General features: G+C 29.3%; 1 protein-coding gene across 3 annotated transcripts in view; it reads right to left on the reverse strand.

The window, feature by feature from the left end:
* LOC111631245 (coiled-coil domain-containing protein 186-like) overlaps positions 1–23818 on the reverse strand; it is a 69768-nt gene extending 45950 nt beyond the window's left edge. For 2 of the 3 annotated variants that reach the window (XM_023375459.1, XM_023375461.1), the window contains exons 1-5: positions 22190–22415; positions 11569–12671; positions 5534–5726; positions 5169–5381; positions 4972–5091 (exon numbers count right to left, since the gene is read on the reverse strand). In XM_023375459.1, coding sequence (XP_023231227.1) covers positions 4972–5091; positions 5169–5381; positions 5534–5726; positions 11569–12575 — 1533 coding nt within the window. In that variant the 5' untranslated portion in view covers positions 12576–12671; positions 22190–22415. Of the gene's footprint in view, positions 1–4971; positions 5092–5168; positions 5382–5533; positions 5727–11568; positions 12672–22189; positions 22416–23520; positions 23547–23739 lie in introns of those variants that run through there. The other variant, XM_023375460.1, reaches the window with a different exon arrangement.
* Between the last annotated feature and the right edge of the window lie 3301 nt (positions 23819–27119).

Raw genomic sequence — 27119 nt, forward strand, 5'->3', positions numbered from 1 at the left:
GATCTGGTTACTACCATAATGATTATCTCCACAGAATGTGGGTGTGTGGTCACTCTTAGCTTCATTTCTCCCCATAGACCTTACTGGCATGGGTGTCCCTACCAGGAGCTTGTGCTCCAGCCTGCATTGCCCTATGGATCTGTAAAACTACTGGGCTCTCCCACCACGACCAGGTGGTGACCACGGGAGAGTTATTATTATTATTATTATTATTATTAAAATCACAAAAAATATAAGCATTATTCTATTAAAAATATATTTTAATACTTGAAACAATTATAAAACGTATCCAATATTTCAAAGTAATTATTTATTAATTTAAGAATTTAAAGCAAATAAAATTTTCTAGTATTCATCAAATGCAACTTTTATTTATAATTTTTCCATTTAAATAATGAAAGTATGTGCCAATTAATTTGAGTGTATGATTTAGAATAAATTAAAATTTAAATTAATTAAGCAACTTACAATTTTGGCATTAAGAGAAAAATATGTTACTATCTAATAAGAAACAGAATCATTAAATAAGTTTTGTTTAATTAATTTAGAAGGATTGAGAACAACTTGAAACAGGATTTGAACAGGACTTCAAAAAGTAGATGATCATATTGCTAATTATATCTCATCTAGATTTATAGAAATTATAACTGTAAATATAAACATATTACTTATGATTATACAGTAGCCCCTCATTATATCACGTTTGTCGAAAAACAAAGAAAAGGCACAATATAACCGAATACTAAAAATTCTCAGCTTTTACTAAACAGATTATACATGCTATGGAATCTATATCCTCCATTCTTTCACCAACAAATATTTCTGATATAAAATAAGCTTAGTTTTTCAATGCTTAATTTTATTCATGGTTATATATTGTATTAATTTATGTTTACATAAACATCAATACCTTGAACGCCCATTTAACATTATTGTTTCTTTAACAATGACATTTAAAGACAAATACTGTTGATATGAAAACAAAATATCAGTTGCAAATTTTATTATACAGTATTATATTTCATAATAAATCATTTATTAAAAATTCATGTAATGTATATTTTTCAATAAAAATTATAAATACAGTAAAAAATTGAAAATTTAAAAAATAAGTATTGAACAAATAATAGAACATTGAAACTTATAAAATTACAAAGAGTAAAAATTCTCTAAAAAGCAAAATAAAATTACTACTATGTAAAAATTTTAGAACTTTCCATTCATAAAGAAATTTTCCTTACACATTACACAGTGAATTCAAAATATCACACCTTTATGTGAATTGATGAAATACCATCAATTCATATAAAGGTGTGAAATTTTGAATTCACAGAAACTTGTAAATAAGGAGACAGTACTTACAACCAATAAATAAACACTTTTAATATCAGAAGGAAACCTAAATGATAATTGATCAGTCCACCTATTTTGATTATTTAGATCTTGCAAATTTATTGTTTCATCTGTGGTGTTAGTTTCAAGGACAATGGTATCAATAAAATACTGTATTTCATTGCAAAAAGAAATTCAATGGCAATTGATAATTTAAAATTTATTGACTCAAGTGTTTTAAAATTTGGAAGACCCAAAAAAGTGTGATATATCCGAATCCATGTTATAACAAGGGGCTACTGTATTTACAAATGATAGCCATGTTGATGAATCACAGTTCACTTTGTTACAGAAGATCAAATGAAACAATGTTATGTAACTTGCATAAATATTATGGCTCAGTGTGCATTTTCATTTAAAAAAAGTAACTAGAAGAGAAAGTTCCTTTATTAATTATAATTAAGTATATTAAACAACCTGAAGCCTGATATATATACATAGCCAAACGATCGCCTTAAATACTCTGGCTATAAATTCTCTATTTTTAATAATTAATACTAAATAATTTGCTACTATGGGTAGACGTTAAGTGTCATCTATTATCTAAGTTAATAATTATAATTTAAATAATTTATTAAATAATTCAGAATCATCTGGAAGAAAATAACCAGCCTAGGGTGGGGCTTGAACCCACAACCTCCACTTGCCATGCAGTGCACCTGCCAGCTATACTACCTGGACCTCAAGCAAGCCTTCACTTTCAGATGTATTTAAATTTAGATATAACCTTAATTATAATTTTTCTACCTAAAGAAGATTTCAAAAATACATGGTACCTCATACTTCAAATTACTCTTTGAATGCTAAATTTGACAAAATTTGCTTTGGAGTTTGAATGATGCTTCAAACTTTGAACTGTGCACACAGTGAAAAATTCCACTTGAAGCCCAAGTTATCTTTTGCTCTTGCATTACACTTGTATGTTTTCAGTGCTTTTTTTACTTTATTTTTGGAGTATTTGGTTATACATATTGTGTGTTATTCATCAATCTTTAACAATTTTTTCCTGTAATTTTTCTTTGTGGACTGCTTTTGGTCAGCCTGTACTTTGAGTGTCCTTCAGTTTAAAATTTTCCAAATCAAATTTTTTCAACTACAGTTGACACATTTGAAGTTTATCTCTATACACATTATGAATGTTTTTTACTGTTTGAATGGCATTATATCCTTTCTGAAACTCAAAGTATAATATGTCCAATATACTATTTATCTGAAGACATTTTACCTTGATTTGATTCAAAGAAAATGTGCAGTAAACAGTTTAAAATAAGCTTCTAAACAAAGAATAAAAGCTCACATTAGCAATAATGTGTTAAACTGTTTTAATTAATTCACATATCTATATTAAGTAACAACAACTGTTAAAAATATGCAGAAACTATGTTTGTCCCAATATAGTTTTCACTTACTAACAATGGCATCTCAGAAGTGTGTGGAAGCAATGATGTCTAAGAGGAAGATTGTAATATTGACAATTGAAATGAAAAAGGAATTTATCACAAAACATGAAAGCAGTACAAATGTGGCAGATTTGGAGGCCTTGTTTAAGATGACAAAGTCAATGGTGTGCAACCAGTAAATGCAATTTTCACTTCAATTTACAGTATTTACATATTTTATTTATTATTTTCAAGTTTTAATTTATTATTAGGCATATTATAGGGCATTTTGTTAAGTTATTTTTACATTAAATTATGTGTATTTGCTGTTTTCAGTTTATCAAAATAGTTATTGTTTAGAAATGGATTAATTTGCTTTCCATTATTTCTAATGAAAAAAATTAATTTGGACATCAAACGAGTCAGAGTTTGAATGGTCTCCTGCAATGAATTATATTTGAAGTATAAGGCACCATTATAATAGAGAGGTTGAGGCGCACGTTTTAAACGTGTAAACGTGTACGTGTGACGTTCGGCGCCGCTTTCCCGTAAGCCTAAAAGTTTGACGATGGTGTTTGGAATGTCGAGCGTGATTCCACCGACTATCCAAACACCATTGTCAAACTTTTAGGCTTACGGGAAAGCGGCGCCGAACGTCACACGTACACGTTTACACGTTTAAAACGTGCGCCTCAACCTCTCTAATATATAGATTTTATATTATGCATGTATTGTATAATATTGGTGTATAAGGAAATTATAAATTTTTGAAGTAAAAATAAGTAAAATTATTCTAAGAATGAAATACTCCTCACTTCAAGTCATATTTCCTAGCCCAAAGCATGTCTATTATGGATGTGTGAAATGGTGCTTTTTTGATATGTCACATTAAAAGTATGTACTTTTTAACTCTTAATCAAAATAAAATAATTTTCTTATAAAAAATATGAAATTATTATACTGAACTGATATAGAAAGTAAAAAAATTTTGAAAAAGGCAACATTAATATACAATGATATAAATAAAACAATGATTATTTATCAGATTTCATCAAGGTCTTAAAATTTAAATGTAAAAAGTCCAGCAATGAGTCATATAACTTTTCTGGAAAAAGGCTTAATTTTGTGGGAAGAGACAAGTTTTTAAAAGTTGTAAATGCCAAAAGTAAAAGTTTCATTAAGTCTGACCACATTCAAGATATGACAAACATACCCCCTCAAAATTTACCCACCAAAATTTAATAGTATCAACATTTTTAATATACAAGTTAATATGCAAAATATTGTTTCTTAATCTCACTCCATTCTGAGATATAAGATGAAATAGACATCACCATACAAAATTTTTTCCCCAGTTTTTTGAATATTTTTGGTTCAGGGCTCTCAAAATTTTGAGATTTACAAAAAACCCAGATGACCAAATTTGACACAATTCCAATACTTTCTCATGGTTATATTCCTAACAGTCAATGAAGTAAAAATATGTTAACACTAATGGATCCTGCCACACGTTGTGGCTCAAAATTTATCTATTATAAATGTATAACACTTCCCCCGTGGGGGGGATTTTTTGAAAAATCCCTTCTTAGTGTACATTCTCTTGACGTACCCTATTAAAACACAATGAAAAAAACGCAAAACACCGCATCTAAAATAGTATAAATAGAAGCAGAGTTCTTTATGGTAAGCCATAATCCTGTCCATCTCCACCCAGTGGGGGGAATTTTGACATGTATATTATATAAAAACATGTGCGTATTCGAATACAACGTAGTGTCAAAATTTCAAAAAAATTGGTAGGAACAAACAAACATTACATTTTTATTTATATAGATAGATAGAAGATGCTCTGCTTTAGCTCATCCTCACAGAAAAGCAAACTTAGGTCATCGTACTCATAGCACCATCTGTTGGACATAAAAGCCTTAAACATAGATGATATCTTTTAATTTATATGAATGTTTAACGGAATAATATACAGGTTATGTCCACCCTGAAGTTCCATTCTAAATATTGGTGACAGAATTTCTGAAATCGGATGAATAGTTTCGGAGATTACCCCTACATACAAACTTACAAACATTACCTCTCTATAATATTAGTATAGATTAATGAAAGAGTTTGGGAAATTTCAGTCAGAAAACAGTCATCAGCAATTATTATGTTCATTTGTATTTTAGAATCTATATAGAATATGTACCTTATGGGCATCCATTTCTGTTTTCAATTTATTCTGTGTCCATTTGATACGGATATCACGAGAATTTACTTCTTCTCTCAGTCTTTCACTTTCTCTTCTAAGAGCTGATATTTCTGATGACTAAAATAGCATTAAATAATTGAGTTTAATAAAGTATAAATATAGAAAAACATTCTTATAATTAAGTTTTAATTTACCTTACTATCTAAATTGTTGCACAAACGAGACTTTTCTGTATTTAAACCTTTAATCCTATTTAAAATACCTTCTCTTTCTTTTGCAGCATCTTTAAGTTTTTTCTCAAATTCATCTCTTACTTTTTTCAAATTAATAACATCTCGTTCACTTTGCGCATAACGAAGTACCATATTATCTCTTTCCTTCTGTGCACCTTCATACTGTTTTTGTAACTATTGAAAAAATTTAGCTATAAATAAATTCTTATTTGTCTTGAAATATACAAAAATTTATTAAATAAAAATCAAATAAATGCATATATTTAAAACAATCTCTGTGATGATTGACATCAATAAATTATCAAAACAATAAAACATTTTTATACCTTTTCAATTTTTTCTCCTAAATCTGATTTAACCTGAATTAATTGTTTTTTAATTTCATTTTTTTCATCTGAATGTTTTTCATTTACTTCTTTTAATTCTTTTTGAAGTTGACTGTTAGCTTTTTCTAGAAAATCAATTTGAAGTTCAAAATATTCTATAGCCTGTTTACTTGTATTATAAAAGCTTGGATATCTAAAATATTTTATAAAAATCATATTAATTTCTATAAATTGAGTTTTAATTATACAAAACATATTAACTAACCCTTAAATAAATTCAAAATAGGTATTAATTTTTTGTAATATACATCATTATTAGTAAAAATTTATTATTAACAAATTTAACTTAGCTTAAACCGGTATCATTTTAATATTCATAATCCTTTAATTTTTAAAAATATAACCAAATTATTAAAATTATTTTTCTTGTTCCATAAACTTTAATTAAAATAATCACAACTTGTACTAAAATCATAAAAACAATAATTTATTTCTTAAATTTTCAAGAGTTTTTTTTCTTTTTCCAACTTCAGTTCTACTTATGTATTTTTATTATGTAACATTTACAGTATATTTAATATCATCTTAGAAAACTACATATTAATTTAGTTCAATCTGATGCTGACCAGCTGTAATACCTATTGCTTATCTTCTATAATACTATTGATAGTTTTTTTGTATTTTTGCCAGATAGGTGTGAACATTGTTATTGTTTTTTTTTAAAGTAATTTATTTATTTATTATTATTATTATGTTAAAAATGTCATACTCAGCTGATACTGATGCCAAGTGCTATCCTGAACTAAAGTCAAAGCATAGCTACCCAAACAAGTGTTACATTAAGCTTCTGTGTTATTGATATGTGTGTCAACATCTAGAAACTTCCTAATATGATATGTTCAATATTACAGCTTTCTGTAGTGTCACATGTATGTTTTTATGAAGGTTTAATGTTTCTAGACTTTTTGTAGCGTATGTGGTATAACACCAGTAGAAGAGAGGACGACAGATACAATAAATATTTTATCCATCGTCCACAGCTCTCTTATTTCTTGTGTGAGTACTGTACTTGTTGATTTTTTCAGTATGAGCATTTTTTTATGTTATGAGTAGTTTGGAACAGAGATGTCTATTATATAAGCAATCTTAATACATTTGTCAATGAAAGTGATATCAGGTCTATTCTAATAAATTGTTTTGTGTGTGATTACAGCTTTGTCGTAGTATATTTTGTGTGTGTCATTTTCTAATACTGCCTATGAAATATATCTGTAATGTGCTAAAAAGTTGCAACCAGAAGTTAAACGTATTGTTTCTGGCAGAATGTGGCATTTTCTGCAAGTCATTTGTGAGTGATGTATCCCCCAGAATGTATTTGTATGTGTTTTCTATAGTTTTTAGTATTTATGACTTGATCTTGAATGACAACCATAAACCCCTCAAGTCTCTCCAAACAGACAGTCCTAGTCAGCCAGTAGTTTGATGCAGTTTTGTCAACATAGTCCAAACATTTCTTTTAGATGACCTAAAATAAATTTTTTATTTCCAAAATTTCTTATGAGCCATCTGCATTGCATTCAGAGTTCAGTTTTTTCAGCAGTATACTCTGGGGTCCTCTTCTTTGTTTTCTTTATGCCCAGCCTCTTAAATGTCTTAACTACATATGTTCAATGACAATTGAACCTTTCAGCTGCCTCCACTTAGTGCTTCTTTGTTATCAAACTTTTGTCGCAATACTTTTTGTTTTTAGCATTCATTACAACTGGCTTTCTTCCACTTCCTGATATTCTTTTCCATGTGCCAGACATATCATACTTCAAAATATTACACACAGTTGATTTCCCATGGCCTTCAGTTAAAATGCTTAACCACCAATTTTTTGCAGTGGTTCACTTTATATTCATACATTTGTGCAACACACTCTCTTAATATCTCCTCTTTTGAAGTAATTTTTTCTGAACAGACTCGTGAATGTTTGGAAATTTCATGTGCTGTAACTGAGCATATATAATGTTGTAATTTTTGATGTAAAGATTTAAAATTTTTCATTTTGAGTTCAAAAGTTATAATGCTTTAAACTCAGTCCAGATTTTTTTGTCTCACCCCATTAGAACAAATTTCACCACATAAACATCAGATCATCAAACATCAAATATAAAAGTTAAAATGTAATGTAAATTATTTTTATCATCATAATGAAAACAAAAAGTAATCACAAAAATATCTATCTGATGTAGTGGAGAAAAATCAATAAAATATAAAAATAATGTGTTTTCCCCCCTCTTATAAGAAAAATGCTATGTAATTGGAAATATCTTCCTAAATCTTACATTCCATAAATCTCCTGGTAACAATATCATCATCATCACCACCACCACAGTTGTCATTGAATAATATTGCATTTCTATCATTTAAATAATTTTCATCATTTTCACTATCTTCTTGTCTAAGAATTTCTGAATTTCTCTTTTAATCTCTTTAGGTGTGATAAAATGAGATTGGGCAGAGATTTTAAACCAGAAAAAATTTTTTTTGCTATGTAACCAAAATTTATAATAAGTAAATCAGAAAAAGAAAAATAGATTACTAAAATCATACGTTTGTGGATCATCAAAGTACTTTCGTACCTTTTTCCCCTTTTTCAAACAGTAAAATAATGAGTACAATACAGTGGGTGATCAGTTAACAAACAGTTCGGACTGCAAACAAATCAGACAACAAACACTTTCATGAGAGATTTTTATGTTCAGATAATGAACACCTGACAGAACAAACACAAGCAGCAGCAATGCTGCATTTGACATATGTAAAACTATATTTTAATTTAATGGTTTATGGAAGACTTTCACAATTGTATACATAACCTTTTTTGCACTAGTTAATTTTTATTCTCTGAATTTTTGTAAGTGCTTTTCTGAACTTTTTATTTAAGAAAATTGATAATATTATACATAAAAACCACAGCAATAAACTGGAAAAACAAAAACAACTGTTCTATTTATAGAATGTAGCCACGTTCTTCACGTAATTTTTAAAAAACTTTTTTAAATCAGTTAGAACAACGACCAAGACATATAGTAAGCAATGTATATTCCTTTAAGAGTCTAAATACTACTTCCATGCATTTGGTACAGGAATATAATCCACATTGATGCATACTCCTCTTATGTTGGCTCTGTAGATTTCTGCGGCCTCTAATGCTCTTGTGTGTTGTCTGTCAAATACCCTGTGTATTAGAGTAGCTTCGTCCCATAAGGGAAAAATTCCCGGTTTGGGAATAAACGAGTGGCTGTGCCCATGCTTGGATGAAACATGTTTCAGTTGTTCTAGCTCATTGTTAATATCTGAGAGCTGCATACAATGTGATTGGGCTCTAGCCACAAGTGTGCGGAAGACGGACGCCTTATAAAACCCACTTACATCCCCTTATTAATAGTGGTCAACAGAGTTGACCACTATTAATAAGGGGATGTAAGTGGGTTTGCAGCACACTGTGGTGTTGAACTTAATATCTGCTACCTGAATCTTGATGTCCAAGAAATTAATGTCCGTGTGGTTTTCTTGATCTAATTTTAGTGTTAATCCATAGTTGTTATTATTAAACACTTTTAACATATCCTCAACATCCTGTCTATTTCTCCATATAATCAAAATGTCATCAATGTATTGGGTATAAATGAGAATATTATGTTTGAAGTTTACTAAGGACTGTTCCTCCAATTGTCGTAAAACCAGTTCACAAAGATCACCCGAAATGGGACTACCCATAGGTACCTCTCTCTTTTGAATGTAGGTGTGCTCATCAAAGTAAAAACATGAGGAATAGCATAACAGGTATGCTAGGTCTAATATCTGAGTGTGGAAAAATTGAGCGTTAGGGTAGTGCTTAGAAAGAAATCTCTTAAAGCTCAAAAACATGGTTCTAAACAAATAGATGGAAACATGGATACAAAATCGAACACAGCGAGTTATGCATTTCCACTTAAATTAATAGCAGCAAATTTGGATATAAGTGCACCTGAATCAAAGATCGTACATGTGATTGAAGGTGGCACTTTAACACAATGAATCCAATCTTCCAGCAAAAACATTGGGCTTTATCAATAACAGGAAGCAAATGTTGACCTGGTTTGTGTGTTTTTGCGAAGGTGAACAGGTGGGGGTGTCAGGAGAGCTGACTATTGTGTGCTTTAGGCCTAGTGCCATTGCTAGGCTATTGCATACAAACCTACCGACATGACTCTGTAGTTTTGTTATATATGAGGCCTCAGCATTGCATATCTACTATGTACTGCTGTAACAGATGGACATAGGTGGTCCTTTTCATGAACACAATTGCCTTGCTTCTATCTGCCTTGATCCTTGTATCTGAGCCAATTATGATACCCTGTGTTTTGAGTGTTTTCTGTTGAATACCCTGTGTATTAGGGTAGCCTTAAAGAGCATTAGAGGCCACAGAAATCTACAGGGCTGACATAAGAGGAGCATGCATCAACACAGATTACATTCCCATACCAAATGCACGGAAGTATTATTTACAGTCTTAAAGGAATATATATTTCTTACTATACGTCACAGCCATTAAAAAAATTTTTTTTTAAATTATTAATATGAGATACAAAAAGACACACAGTTTAACCATTATAAGAAAATTAACCGTGAATTTATATTCACAGAATGAATTACAGTCGACCCCCTATAACACTGTTGATAATTCCATTTTATATGAATTCCATGTTGTACGAGNACAAGGCTGACTTAAGAGGAGCATGCATCAATACAGATTACATTCCCATACCAAATGCTCTTAGACTCTTAAAGGAATATACATTGCCTATGTTGTTTGAACTGATTTAAAAATTTTTTTTAAATTACGTGTAAAACACGGCTGCATTCTATAAATATAATAGTTATTTTTATTTGACTTTTCCTGAAGAAGGCCTATTAAAGAGTGGCCAAAAACATTCAAATGTTGAATTTGGGTGTTTTGCTGGAAATTTTGTGTTTAGATGAGAGTCTATATGATAATATTATGGAGCCTAAAAAGAGTTAAGTGTCAAAAACTGTGTTCACTACAGAAACTAAGCAAGAGATAATAGCCAACGTAGAGAGTGGGAATATGTCTGATGTTGCCAGGCAGTATGGCTTCAACAAGACTACCATAAGCAAAATCTTAGCTAAGAAAGTTATAATCAAAAAGACTCAAGCAGATAAAGGAGTAACAAAAATCACATCTAAGAAACAAAGATGTGCCACCCACGAAAGAATGGAGAGATTGCATTTAGTTTGTTATTACACATAAATAAACATAGTAAGTATATAATTTTTTTATTTATTTTTTGAATCTCTTGAATTAATCAAATTACCATAAAAATCTATGGTAAATCAATAATCAGTTAACAAATAATTCAGGTAGCAAACATGGTCTTGGAATAGATTATGTTCGTTAACCAATCACCCACTGTAATTATATATATTGATTAATTGATTTTATTGATTAAAATTGAAAGTTTTATTAATCAGTATAATGTATTATTCTGGTGCTAAGTCAGATGAAAAAAATACAAACAAATTTTGCTAGTTTGACAATGAAATTTATTAGGCTATGTTTCATGCTTTCCAGATTAGTTAAAACACTAATCAAGCATAGACATTTCTATTTTATTAGATCTTAATAAAGTTGTTGTTGGAAAACTGTTATTTGAAATAAATTAAAAAGTAATAATTGATACACAAATAAGTTAAATAATACAAATATAATCGAATTTTAAATAATGGAAGAGCTTTATTTTATTAATGAGAAATTATAAATCATGAAATTTATTTTAATCATAAAAATTTGATAAAATTACGTAAGAAAACAATATGAATAAACTAATACACTTTAGAATTTATTAGTTTATTCATATCGTTTTCTTATGTAATTTTATCAAATTTTTAGTTAGTATAATTTATTTAAAAAAATTAATTCTAATAATCAAATAAATAAATTAATTATATAATCATAAAGCATTACATAAAAACATTATTATTACCTTGGATGATTTTTAAATTTTTGCATCAGAGATTTTGTATATTTTGATTGATGTAAAAGGTTTGCTTTAATTCCATTTAACTGAGTACAAGAAACACCACTAATTTCTTCATTTCCACTCTCTAATTCACATTCTAGTTCAGACAATAAAGCATCACTTTCATCTTCACTCTCTCTACTTTGTGATGAACACATTGAAATGCCATCAGAACTTCTTTCTTTCAAAATGTTAACAGAATCTGCTTGATTATCAATAGAATCTTGTTTACTTTCATTATCATTATTGTGTTTATTTTGAATAATAAAATCTATTTCACTAGAAACAATTGCTTTATCTGAATTTATAGCATTTTTTTCAATTAACTTTTCATTTCCTAATTTGTCAAAAGAACTATTTTCTGACGGATCACAAGAATATTTTTCTGTTTGTTTATTATGTACACCTACATTCTCTTGATGGCATAGAGATGTTTTAAGTGAAATCCTCTCTAACTGATTATCATCAAATGTTTCAGCTATGTTAAAGTCATTTGCAAATGAATGATGCTCAGAATTATTTAATGATGAATTAATACTTTTATTGTCTTTATGCAACTTAGTAGGAATGTTACTTTCCACATTAATATTTAAATTAGATGCAGACAAACTATGTTTGATTTCTTTTTGATTAGTAGATTCTTGAACTGTTTGATTAAGCAAAGAATCACTAGCAGCTAAATGAGATTTATGATATGTTAACTGTCCTTGTGAAGAAAACTGAAGATTTTGAATATTGATCTTCCCGTAGCATTCATCTCCATTAAATTTTAACTGTTCCCATGATTTTGTTTTTAATTTATTACTGTTAGTTTTTTCTAATAAATTACATTCAGTTACATCTTTATTAGAATCATTTAATTTACTAGTTCTTTTTGTTTCAGTCATATCACCCAATTCCTTTATCTCTTCAGATAACTTATTAGGTACAACCTTAACTTCTTCATTACTATTAAGAATCTCAGATTCCATTGTCACATTATGCTATTTGGTAAAAAGACATTGCCAAGTTTTTATCCATATATCATTTATCACAATTAAAAAATATTTTCACAGATAAGCAGCAGCCTGAAAAAAAAATATAAAGAAATTTAAATTTATAAAAATTATTTAAATCATTACAAAGTTATTTTATGAAATAATTTTATAAGTATTATTCAAAATATAATTGTTAAACAAGTTTTGCAATTATATGGATTAATTTTTAATAATACAATATCTATTTAAATATCAGGTCAGTCCATAAGTTCATGCACATTTTTATCTACAAAAAAAGCAACAAAAAATTTTAATTAAATCTTATTTCAATCTATAATGTATTCACCATTATTTTGTACAATTTCTTGCCATCTTGATGGTAGCTTTTTAATCCCGTCTTTGTAAAATGATTTCGGTTTTGAATCAAAATATTCAGAAATAGCTTTTTTTACATTGTTCTCATCCTCAAAAGTTTTTCCTTTTAAAAAATTCTGCAAACTCCGAAAAAGATGATAATCACTGGGAGCAATATCTGGCAAATATGGTGGATGAGGTAAAATTTCCCAGTTGAAGCTTTTGAGTTGAGCAGTTGACGTTGTTGTCAGTTAGCTATTGACAGTTCATGTGGTATCCATTTTCCTAGCTTTGAAACTTTTCCGATTTGTTGTAGATGTCTATGAACAGTTCCATGGGATGAATTTAAACGTTCCGCAATTTCATCAACTGTTAAAGATGGTTCTGCTTCAACTAGTGCAGAGAGAGCATCATCATCAAAGTCAACGGGTCTTCCAGTACGAGCCTTATCCTCCACACTAAAATCATTATTTCTAAATCTTTCAAACCACTTCTGCGCAGTCCTTACACTAATTACAGTTTGATTATGAACAGTATTTAATTTTTTGGCTGCATTTGTAGCATTCTCATCACTTAAAAATAAAAAGTATAAAACATGTCTCTTATATTCATCTGTTACTTCCATTTTAACGAAAATAAACAACTGAAATGTTCCCAATTCTGAACAGTATTATATGAATGAGATCCAATTTAACACTTCAGTGTAAAAAGTATCACATTAGACTGGCATTTTTAATAGCAAAACAAAATTTTTCTCAATGTCATAAAATACGCAAACTTATGGACTGACCTGATACAATGAACAACAGAAGAAAATTTAAAAACTTTCTGAACATGTTTACTACATACATGTGTTTTACATAACAATATTCTTTATACCGGTACTTCTAAAAACTCATAATTCAAAATGTCTAATTATAATTATAATGGAAATGAAGTTTTAAATTATAATGTTATAGCAAGAAAGAGATTTTGAATAACATGAATGTTATATTTTGAGATTTTATACATTGCTCCATAAGTATCTTAAATTTATGTTAAACTTAATGAATTTAGAAAATGTCACGTGCACCTGGAACTGATTAAGTGCATTATACGAGGCATCACTGTATTATGAAAAAAAAAGCAGAATTTTATGTATGGAATATATTAATACTACAAAATATTTATGTAAATTTAACATTTAATTTTGCTAAATTTCATTAATTTTAAATATATGATCTATAGTTTACCAACTAACACTATTATTGTAGAATTGAATAATTATATTATCTAAATACAGTATCACATTTTGTAGATATATAGTATGGAAATTTGAAAGTAAAAATATCAAAATATTAATTGATATCATTTGAACTATAACAGATGATGTCAACTGATTTCAAATAATATTATTAAAACTTTGATAGCTGAATGATATCTATCGTCAAATGATGATAGATATCATTCAGCTATCAAAGTTTATCTACTTTAAAATATTTTTAAACAATTGATATATCTTTTTAATAAAAAGTAAAATACATCTGGATACACTTTTGCTTGCCATGTCCAATCACCAGGAACAACTATTTCCATTACAAAGAAATATTATATTTTTAATTGTGTTGGGATTGTCACCTGTGGACATTTTAAACTGTTTTACATATTTGTGCAGAGGCATAGCCTCTGAAGAAAGGTTGTCTCTGCAATGGAAATAGTCGTTCCTGGTGATTGGACATGGCAAGCAAAATTGGACTCGTATCCAGATGTATTTTACTTTTTATTAAATTGTAATTCTGCCAGCCCTTTTCTACAAAGAAATTGATATATTATTTAAAAGAAAATATAGCAAAATATAGTTATGAATAATTTCAATTCAAACTAATAACCTTGCAATATGAACATATGTTTTGTTATACATACAAATAGATTACATTTGTAATCTATTTTTAATTTTTTTTAGTTTTTATTAAATAATTTGACATTTCATGCCAATTAAACTAAATAAGAATAAACACAGCTTCTTTGGTTGTCTAGTAACTTTAAAATAGTAAATTTGCTGAGTTTGTAAATGTAATAAAAACAAATGACTTACACAATTATTTATTGCAATATCATCACAATGCCAGATGGCAATTTTTAATCATATTTTTTAAATTTATTTAATTTAAAATATAGGCTCTCCACCTCAAATTAGTAGTAATCTGTTAGTAACCCCCTGTAAATCAAACTTTGCCTGTTAGCAACAGAGTCATGCATCAACTAACTAACTCCTTACAGGGAAAATTTATTAATTGAAATAATGTGATTTCTGGTTTGCATCAAAAGTTCATATACAGTTAATCAGGGGCCTCCTGCCCCTAAGCTTTCCATATCTGGTCTCAGATTTCATCTATCTAACTCAATTCTTGAGATTAAGAAAAGACAGACACCAGACAGCCAACAGTGGGAATTTATAGATCTACAATTTTTTTCAAATTGCAGCCCAATCACTTATGAATGTTCACAATAGAATTGAGTTTATTTTTACATTTTATATTAAATATTTAACAAACCATGAATAAAATGTAATATTATCCTCATCTTCCTTCAAATTAGGAAAAATATTTTGTAAAAATGTTGAGTAAAGTTGTTCTTTGCAAATCTGAATAAATCACCATATACACATTTCCAGCAAAAGGAGTTTGCAGAACAAACTTTTTCAGTTTATTCTATAAACCTGCTTTAGGTTTCAAACAGAATTTTATAAATAACTAGCTGCAAGGACCCGCTTCACTGGGTTTTTATTTGTTCGTACATTTGTATGTAACATAGTTTTTTTTATATATAAGAGACTGTTTTTCTAAGTAATCTAGAATCTAGCTGCAAGGACTCGCTTTGCTGGGTTTTTATTTGTGGGCAAAAAGTAACGATAGTGAAGATTAAAATAATTACATTATAGCCAATCTTACCTGTTTTCACAGAATGCAAGAATTAGGTCCCCCATTTCCAGACTAATTAGAGAATTTTTACGTCCAGTCAAACAAACTATTTTCAATTTGATCAATTTTCTGGAACGTTTACAATCGTTCTATAATCGAACCAATTTGAATTTAAATTCGAATTCGAAAATTTTAAAAATCGAAATAGAAAATCGACCACTTTCAAGCCCATATCTCCCGCACCCTTACAGCTATCGAGACGTAACCACCATAGTGCACGAATGGAGACTTGGGGCTACTACCACCTACAAACACCATTCATATGCGATGTGTAGTTTTGGCTGAAAAGTGAAATATAGGGACACACAAGTCCATTTTTATATATACAGGTAACCCCCGTATAACACAGCACTTCTATAGCACAGATTCACTCTAACACAGTTTGAGAATTGGTACCATCCCCGTATAACACGGTACTGTTATACGGATTCACTCTGACACGGTTTGAGAATTGGGTAAAACCCTCGTACAACATGAAATGTAATAAATTTTTACATACTTAAGTAATAATAGTTCACAAAAATTATTATTTTCGTGAACTATTAGTATTTAAGTATGTAAATTTTCTTTTCTTGCCTTCTGTTGCTATACATGGTCCTTCTTGAAACTTGTTTCAATGTTGCCAGATCTCAACACTTCTGCTTCTGATGTTGCCAGATGTTTTTCCCTTGTATGAAATAAGGGAAAAACATCTGGCAACATCAGAAGCAAGTATGAAATTTGCTTTATTCTTCATAAGTGCTTAGCACCATATGAGGAAATTTATAAAGATCTTTTAACTAGAAGCAAGCAATCTAAAATTACATACGTTTTGCAAAAGGTATCTGAAGATAATGCATGAATCTGAATGCATGATTTTGCATGGATCTGAAGATAATACAGAAAAATGCTCAGAGGATAAGGATAACTTGCCGTTCTCTTTTTGGCAAGTTATCCTCGGTTAATAGTGCTTTTAGTGTATTTAATTTATATTAATATGTATCACTTAAATATCTTTATTAAAATTTTCTTATCTTAATTATGAAAATATAATAGCACATTTTTTAATTTTTGGAACCTAACCCTCTTTTTCGTACTAGTTCTTTGTTTCACATAACACGGATTTGCATAACACAGCAATTTTTTGGAACGTAACTACCATGTTATACGGGGATTACCTGTATATATAGATGTCATCAAATGTTTGAAATATTCCAATTTGGAATTTTGTAGTTTGAAACCTGAAGAAGTTTGTTTCAAAAATGCCTTTTGCTGGAAAAATTTGTTGATGGTGTTCATTTTATTACAGGTTATCTATTCCAGTTTTAATTTTGGATATTATCACTGCAAACCTATTTTTCGTATTTACTACATCATTTTCTAACAGTAAAAAAACAAAGTAGACATCTTTTACCTAATGTAATAGAGGCAATAATGTAAAATTATTGGACACATGAATTACAATTATAATTCACTAAAAATTTGCTTTTATAGCTACAACCAACAGACTGCCAAAAATCTATCGGGCTAGTTTTATGCTAATTATTAAATAAATTACGTAATCAATTTGGTACTAGAGGTAAATGTTAGGCGCCATCTCTTATTAATATTAATAATTATAAATAATTTTAATTAATTTTAAATAATTCGGAACCGCTGGGAGAAAAATCGATATAACCGTCGATGGTTAAGTAGTTAGATTATATACGCTGGAAGAGGAGATCGGATCGGAGGTCCGGGTAGCGTAACTGGCAACGCATCTGCACGGTAAGCAGGAGTTGTGGGTTCGAGTCCCGCTCCGGGCCGATTTTTTCTCCCAGCGGTTCCAAATTATTTAAATTAATTAAAATTATTTATAATTATTAATATTAATAAGAGATGGCGCCTAACGCTTACCTCTAGTACCAAATTGATTACGTAATTTATCTAATAAGTAGCATAAAACTAGCCCGATAGATTTTCGGCAGTCTGTTGGTTGTAGCTATAATTATATATCGGGTTGGAGATGTTTGTATATATATTACGCCTTGCCGGGGCTTGCGATGGCCGGTTGAGAGCCTTATGGGAAGTAGGACGTGGGCACTGAATGTGTCCCCAGCCGGCGTTGTAATAACCGTCGATGGTTAAGTAGTTAGATTATATACGCTGGAAGAGGAGATCGGATCGGAGGTCCGGGTAGCGTAACTGGCAACGCATCTGCACGGTAAGCAGGAGTTGTGGGTTCGAGTCCCGCTCCGGGCCGATTAATTAAAATTATTTATAATTATTAATATTAATAAGAGATGGCGCCTAACGCTTACCTCTAGTACCAAATTGATTACGTAATTTATTTAATAATTAGCATAAAACTAGCCCGATAGATTTTCGGCAGTCTGTTTGTTGTAGCTATATTATATATCGGGTTGGAGATGTTTGTATAAATTTGCTTTTGCTGTAAATAATCAAAATAGTTAAAATTATACTAATAGCAAAAAGCTTTATAATACAAATAGCTATTGTAAGAATTCACTCATTAGTAGTTATTTATGTTTGCATTATTCATGAGTTCTGCTTGATTAAGAGTTAAATTTCAACCCTCTCAATCAAATGAAATTTATAAATGAATTATGTTGAGTTTTTAAACAGTAAAATGACAAATGTGTTCATATATCACTTCACATTTTTTAATACACCTGAATGTTGAATTAGGTAACTTATAAATTAACATATAAATTTTTTACAATTATGTGCTTTAGAAGAAACAGTGTATATATTGAAGTTTATTAATCTGAAATTATACTAAAAATATCAGCTTTGAACATTACAAAAAGATTTTTTAATAGTTTAACTTTCTCAAAAGTTTTCAATTACTTTTCTTAAATTATTAACGGCAGTAATAGGAATAGTAGTAGTATAAAAAAAACATTTCAATTATTTAGTAGGAATTTAGGAGGATTAAATTATAAGGTAATTCTTATTAAAATTTAAGCATTTCATTTAGTTCAATTTACAAGAAAGAAAATTAATTGTTGCATTTAATTTATTAATTTAATTAAATTAATTTTTTAAAATTAATTTAAGCATTTCATTTATTTCAATTTACAAGAAAGAAAATTAATTGTTGTAATTCTTACTGTAATTCTTATGTAATCCTAATGGCACTTAAAATTTCATACATTAATTATTTTCCTGAAAGTTCTTTAATATTACCTATTTATTAATTATGAATTAAATGTTTTTATGAGATTATATCTTTCAGCATACTGATTAACAGAAATAATATATTCATTCACTTTATTACATATAGCAATTCACTAACTTGATAATGTTATAAATACATTAAAACCTGCCATTTATGACCACTCTAGGAAAAATTCAAAAGTGGTCATATATAGGAAATGAACACTATACAGAGGGTGCCATTTATAGCCTTCATTTCAACACACAGTATTATAGAATTTGCAACTTACAAAAGGCTAGAAGGATGTTCATTCAAAATTTAAGATACTTTATGCATATAAACTAAAGACTAAGATTCGAATGGCAGTTTCTTAATGATAAAGGTAGCATTTTGTTAAAAAATTTTTGAACATTATTAACAGTTTGATTTAGCAAATCAAATCAATCAATTTTGAATATCACACACACACTGAGGATGTCTAGAGAGTCATTTTGTAAGTGTCTTTGATATTCAAAATAATGTAGTCTGATGAAAGCATTTGAATAAGGTCAAGCACTATTTATTTAAAAAGAATTTGAGCTGAAATTTATGGTTGTTTACACTTATGTTACTATAACAAATGCAAACTGCAGAAAGTCACTAGCCAATCTAACCCTCTTATTACTACAGAGATGTTACATTTCATTACTGATAACTATAACAGCATTCCTGGAAAGGATGCTCGATTGCTCACTAGACACATAATGCAAATCAAATGCCTTGTAGCCTTGAAACTTGGACTCCAAAATTAAAATAAATATACAATACCAATGGTAAAATTTTTTCCATAACTTATAAATAATTCTATTCAATTAAACATTATTAGTTTATAATGTCAAAAAATTACATAAAGTGGCTCCAAATTTCTAGTGCCTAGAAAGCACTGAAATCCACTACTGCCTGGAAAAAAGAAGAAAGAAAACAGTACCATATGGCAAAGGAATTGGATTTGAAGTAACTGCATGCTTAGACTTGTGCAAATGATCACATATCAGAGTCTGATTTGTATAGAAGGGACTAAAAACATATGGCACATATTGGAAGTGGATACAAATCAGAGGTGGTCTCAAAATGTATGTAAAGCATATAAAATAAAATTATAATTTCTTAATATACATCTTACAGATTTTCTATATTTTTCAAAATATTTGTTTTGAAATTTTTCTTTACAGCATTGTGTAAATTAATATTTATAAAAGAAGCTTTTAAAAATATGAAAGTGTAAATCATAATGTTAAAAAATGTATACTGTAACAAGCTTTCAGTTTGAGATTAAAATCTATTTTTCATATCATTTCAATGTATAACCACTTAGTAGAAATCATAACAAGATTATAAGTTTTTACATTTTGGTATTACAGTCTTAGCTAGTTTTTCCATGCTATAGTAATGATGATTTGTTAAGAGAAAAATAAGGGATCCTTTCATGATTGTTTTCATTATTTTTAATTATGTGCTTGATTTTTTGAAAAAACAAAACTGGAATTTTGGAAATTTTGATATATTGATATTTTTATTTTACAAAACTGTAGGGTGAATGTAAATCTACCTTTCAGATTCAAAATTTTTAATGCAAGTTAAAAATTATATTTATAGTAATATAATCATGCAAATTAAATAATTTTAAAATGTCTTAATAGATTTTTCCAATATTAATCTTGTTTACATCCATCTTTTATCTTCTGTGAATATTACATTGAATAATTTATTAAAATTAAAAAGAATAATTTCATTAATTAATAAATTTTTATGATTGTGCCGTTGCCCTGGAATTTTTTAAAATGTTTTTGCATATCAAGACAGATGAGTAATCTCAAATAAAAAGGTCAAGTCCACTGTAAAACTGTTGTGTTCCTGAGATATTGAAAAGGACAAAATACAAAGACATTTATTGTTTCTTCCAATTCTGTAAATATTTTTTTATATAATAATTTCATTATTATTTTTAATTTTATTTTATTTAATAAAAAAGCAAAAATAAATGCATTTTTGCATTTGAAATCATCAATACATAAAAATGCCTTAAAAAATTATTTTTGCAATTAAAACTTACATGTTATCAATTACATAATCAATCACATGCTATTGATGACAGTATTCACTTACACTAATAATTTATACAAGCATCATATTTAATATAATTATAATGCTTTTGTGCACATTATAAATATTTTGTAATAATGCATAACTAATTTACGAAACGGAATTATAAAACTCGTTTAAAATAAAAATCTACATTATTTATTACAATTACCGACTTGTGTGAAGTCTAGAATATTTATAATTTGATAAAATAGCTAATATATAGATGTTTGATTAATACCCTACTTTACTAAGCATAAAAAGGAAAGGGAGAAGGAAATTCACAAAGAAGGTGTAGTCAAGAAAAATTTATGATGTAATTCATACTTTCTTTAAAGCAAAAGCTAGATAAGAATAAATAAATGAATCTTTAAAAAGTAATTTTTTTTTTAAATTATTAATATGAGATACAAAAAGACACACAGTTTAACCATTATAAGAAAATTAACCGTGAATTTATATTCACAGAATGAATTACAGTCGACCCCCTATAACACTGTTGATAATTCCATTTTATATGAATTCCATGTTGTACGAGTCACTTAGATTTCACAAATACGTGTGCCGGGCTGTGAACGGTTTACGTATTTGTAAAATCTAAGTGACTCATACAACATGGAGTTCATATAAAACGGAATTATCAACATTTTATAGGGGGGTTGACTTTGTAGTACAAATGTTACAACTGGAATACATTCATCCCAGAACATGTTATCTGGTTGTCATTCCTTTCATTTTTATCAAAAGTAAATAATGTGAAAAACATGTTTAGAGTTATTTAGAATATCAAATAAACAAACACTGGAATATTTATGCATTTTCTAAATTATTTAATTGTTTAAAAATGTATATTAATACATAAATAATAATAAATAGCAAATATGAAAAGCCAACTGTATTCTACAGTTCTATATATCACGAAGAAAATGATTCTAAACTAGAAATCATAAATTATAAAAAAACAATATATTATAATTTTGTATAACTTGATCATTAATTAACCTTATTTATTAAATTAAAGAATAAAGCCTTACTTTCTAGCATTTCCTTTTTACCATCTTCAAAAATATATACATAACAATTATAATATTTCGGTATATCACAGAAAACAATAAAATTATTAAGAATCCATTCTACTTCTTCCCTTTTACATTCGTCATCTGTAGCAGATGGAAAACCGGAAGTTTAGAAATTAAGGCCACAACACAAATACGTCAAATGCGAACAACCAATCGGGCGACACTGAATCAAACAGAACGTGAAACGAAAAAAAATCCAAAATATTTAAATTATTTTTTTAATTTTGATCGAATTTCATTTTATATTATTAACTTAAAATTGATTGGATGTATTTATTTTTGTTAATTATTCTGATATCGCTATCAGAAATTTAAACGTTATTCGAGTTTTTTTTTTCTTTTCATCACAAAAAATAAAATAAAATAAAATAAACAAAGAAATAAATTCCGGATTTCTTTCGTAAACTAAATTCTATAAAACTTTGCGTTATTATTTATTTATTTATTTATTTAACAGTAAAAAAATTCCTTCATATATTATAAAATTTAATTACTTCTGTAAAATCGTCATAGACATCTGCAGTGCTTTTAGACTTTATTTAGCGAGGTTGCGGCCGAAGTTTTAGTCTCTCAAACGTGAACGTCGAACGTCGGGCGCCGCTTTCAAGCAAATAATAGTGAGGTTGCGGCCGAAGTTTTCATTTCTCAAATGTGAACGCCGAACGTCGAGCGCCGCTATCTTGTAAGCGGCTCTCGACGTTCGACGTTCGACGTTTGAGAGACGAAAACTTCTGCCGCAACCTCTCTATTATTTGCTTGTCATCTAGAAATTCTAAATGCACAATTGAATATTACAATTTGTTCATAACAAGATTAGGATTTTATTAAACTTGTATCAAACTAATAAATTTAACTTAAAAGGTTTATATTTTCTTTTTTAAAAATAAATACTCGAAAATATCGAGCGGTCAAAGTGTTAAACGTTAACTATAAAAGTAAATTATTAAACTATTAATATTTATCAAAACACTAATATTACAGAAATATTCATATTATTGAAAATGAATGTCATAAATTAACCTTTTCGAACTTCCGATGATTTAGTAAAATTCAATTCAGCATCATTTTCTTATTCGATTACCATATATTCAATTTATTTTCTCTCAAAAACTAATAATATTTTATCTCAACAAAAATTGCAATTTATTGCGCATTTATAAATCTTTATATATCATCGTTTATTTCTATTATATGCAAAATAACATTTCATCTAATAATAATAAACAATATTTCTATATGCTACATGCTAGCTTAATAATGAATATACAGTATTTAAAATTACGTACAGGTACAGAAGTCGACTAAGCACAATCTGCAATAAAAAAAACAAAATTCTAATTTTGTTTATGTCATCATTTTATTTTCTCAACAAATTCAATATTCTACAAACTTGATAATATTCTAACGATTCTAATAAAACATTATCAATCTCGGAGATAACATTGATTGATGATTAAATCAAAATATTTTGATTAAATTTTTTATTATCAAAAACTAAACAATACCGAGACAATAGAGAGGCTGCGGCCGATGTTTCCATCGTAAAAACATGAACGTCGGACGTTCAGCGCCGCCTTCCTGTAAGCCTAGAAGTTTGACAATGGCGTTTGGAACATCGAACATAATTCCACTGACGTTCCAAACGCCATTGTCAGACTTCTAGGCTCACAGGAAGGCGGCGCTGAAGTCCGACGTTCACGTTTTTACGATGAAAACGTCGGCCGCAACCTCTCTTTTAAACATCTAACTCAATGGGTAATAGATGCTGTTCTATACATGTACGGTACAGTTTAAGAAGGAAAAGTCGCGAAAAATGCATCATTATACACGATGGGGGAAGGGTATCGAGACTTTGTCTACATGGATTTTTTTATGATGATAGTGATTTATGAATTTGTTCTTATAAGCTTATTTACTAGTCGTGAATGAATTATTAGTTAAAAAATATTTGAAGTACATTGTAAAGTTATTTCTCTAATGTCAGAGGGTCTGTACTCGTATAGATATAAATACAGTTTGCCAAAAGTATATCATTGTACACTAGAAGAAAGGAAGGAATCAACAACGGCACAAAATTTGTACAAGTAATTAATTAATGAACGACCCTATATTAAAATTATTTTATATAATTCGAGAATTATATAAAATCAATCTTTATAAAGTTATGAAACTTCTGAAACTAAGAAATTTGCAAGATTTCAATTTGTTCTTCCTAATTTGGAAGAAATAGTTATTAATTGTGATGATTAAAGCATATTATTTATAAGTATATATAAATGTTTATTATGTAAGCATTTTATTTATTATGCAGTATAAATGTGTTATATTCAAATAGTAAAGATGAGTAGTATATATCTTTTAATAAATCAGATAATAAAAAATGGATAAGCTATACATAGGAGCAGCACAAGCTATTTATATAGCTGCTCATAAATGTCTCTTAACTAATTAATTTTATTTTTCAATATAAATTATTATTCCTCATATTCACGATTATATTGGTTTTGCATACCTTATATATTTTATCTCCAAAAATTGCTATTTTGTTTTCTTTCATCATTCTAATCCACTTTGTTGCTTTTGGATCACTACCATTATAAACTTGACGTCAGTAAATAAAATTTCTAGATTATTGTGGTGTAGCATCATAAAGTTTGTTCCGAAACAAATTCAGCTTGACCAAGAAATTACCAACTAAGATAAAGCTGAGTTATTTTATCTCAAACTATTAACTTCTGTCATATTAAAACGAATTTTTAATTAAGATTTTCGCATCTTTGAATAAGAATGGAACCTTGGCACCATCTGAAGTGATCGGCCCACCAGTGGCCAAGCGGTCTTCGTACCCTGAACACTGGGGAACTCCCAGTGTTCAGGGTCGTGGGTTCGCGCTTCGCCCGGACGGGCTGACCACGTGGAGTTTTCCGGGTTTTCTCCACGTCTGTAACGCCTGAATATGGCCCAGATACTCATAAAAAGACCTCCGGAAGGCATTCCCCCTAGGCAGTCACCCAAGTATTGCGTTGTCATAACTTAACAAAACAAACAAACAAACTGGGAGTGGTCGGTCCAGGTATGTCGGGCCCCGACCCTCATCAACCGGCCGTGCCCATTGGAGGCCTGGCCGAATCCATAATGGGCTTGCTAAAAGAGACACTCTTAGTGCATAAAGGGCGAAAGGAGGAAGGAGTATTAAAAAAAAAAAACGTATTTCTATCTATAATGTTAATTTTGTTATTTAACAAAGTATAGTTTTTCTGCTAACGTATTATAAATTGAAATCCAAAAATTTGTTATCCCAATCCCTCTCGGCCATCCTAATTATGAGTTCGTACCCATCGTGGGTTAGGCCGGGCCGCCTGAACCCATAGTGAGGTACTAAGAGGAACCTCTTCAAACAAGGGGGAATAAACCTTTAAAGTTTCAGCTGCAGATGAAGTTGCTATCTTTGTGTAATTTGAATATTGCTTAGCAGTTGCAGAGCCGATTAAATAGTCGCAACAGCCTTTTAGATCAGATGGCCGTTTTGCCAGATATCTTAACCCTAGTCCTACAAATTCTAGTCAACCAATATAAATTGGGTTAACAGGATAAGGCAACGCAACACATGGGAGAACTACCAAGGGAAGTGCCTACTGGGAGATTTACTATGCGAAACAAGTCACTATTTAGGGGCTAGACACGTGAAGAAAACCTAAAAAATTCCACACGGCTAGCACGTGGAAGTTTTTTCTTGTTTAAGAATTTTAACATCATTCAGTAAAACCGTGCAATCTCTTGATTACGGCCGAATGGCCGAACGGTTCAAGGTGGCAACTTACCACTCTAGAGACCCAGGATCGAATCACTGGCGTCTAATTACAGAACGATTCCGTAGCCGTAGTTCTGGTTTTTACCACGAGATGCCGCTAGTCTTGTGACGTTCAGATAGCGTATACCTCATACTGTACGTTGTGCTTGAAATTTTTTGTCGCTATTTTAGCTTTAAAACCATACTTTATCATCGATAATTGGTTTTAAAGTATTCCCGCTACGTTGCTAAGAAATCGTTATGGAAAATATTGCGTTGGATATATTAGAAGATACTTATTGTTATTGCGATAAGCACTTCTCAAAAGGAAATCTTACTAACAAGCATGTAGATTTAGAAGATAAGCAAATCCTGGTGGAGGAAAAGTCTATATTCTGTCGGAAGACTTCATGTTCTGAAGGATTTTCTACTTTCCTTCAATTACGTGAACATCTGGAGAAAGTACTGTACAGTACCTGTATAGTACATAAATTTGCCTGTGAAATTGAGAAGCTGGAATTCAAAACTATGAAGGGTAAGTAAATTCTGTTCTGAAATTTAAAAATGCTGTATTTAATTAATATATCTTAAAATAATTGTTTTCATGAATATTAACAGCTCATTCAGTAGTACTGTAATTAAAAATATTATGTACTGTATTTGACAGATTTCTACGAATGGAAAGTCACAGATAAGTTGAGAACCAACTAAAGTTAATTGTGTCGTACTGTCTAAAAATTCATGGAATTTATAAATTCTACTCGTGCGGCTCTGGCACATGGGATCATGACTACGCTCAGTTCAGAAATGTACTGTACTTACAAAAGGAAAACATTCAATAACAGATTGTGCATATGAAAATGTTGCAAATGTATAATTTTCAATAAATCTTTTTCATAAAGAAAACATCTTTCTTATGAATACTGTGGCATTTTTTCTTAGCTAACGTTCAAATGAATCATTGCAGATCTGTTAAATCAGGCTACAAAAAGTTCACTAATATTTTAGTGACGATGATAATTTGTTGATGGATTTAAACTACCAATTCAAAAGACTTTACTCAAATTACACAAGATACACTTAACTCTTGGTATT

This window comes from Centruroides sculpturatus, unplaced genomic scaffold (genome assembly GCF_000671375.1).
Source record: "Centruroides sculpturatus isolate CEXI.00-Female unplaced genomic scaffold, Cexi_2.0 scaffold50, whole genome shotgun sequence".
Lineage (NCBI taxonomy): Eukaryota > Metazoa > Arthropoda > Arachnida > Scorpiones > Buthidae > Centruroides > Centruroides sculpturatus.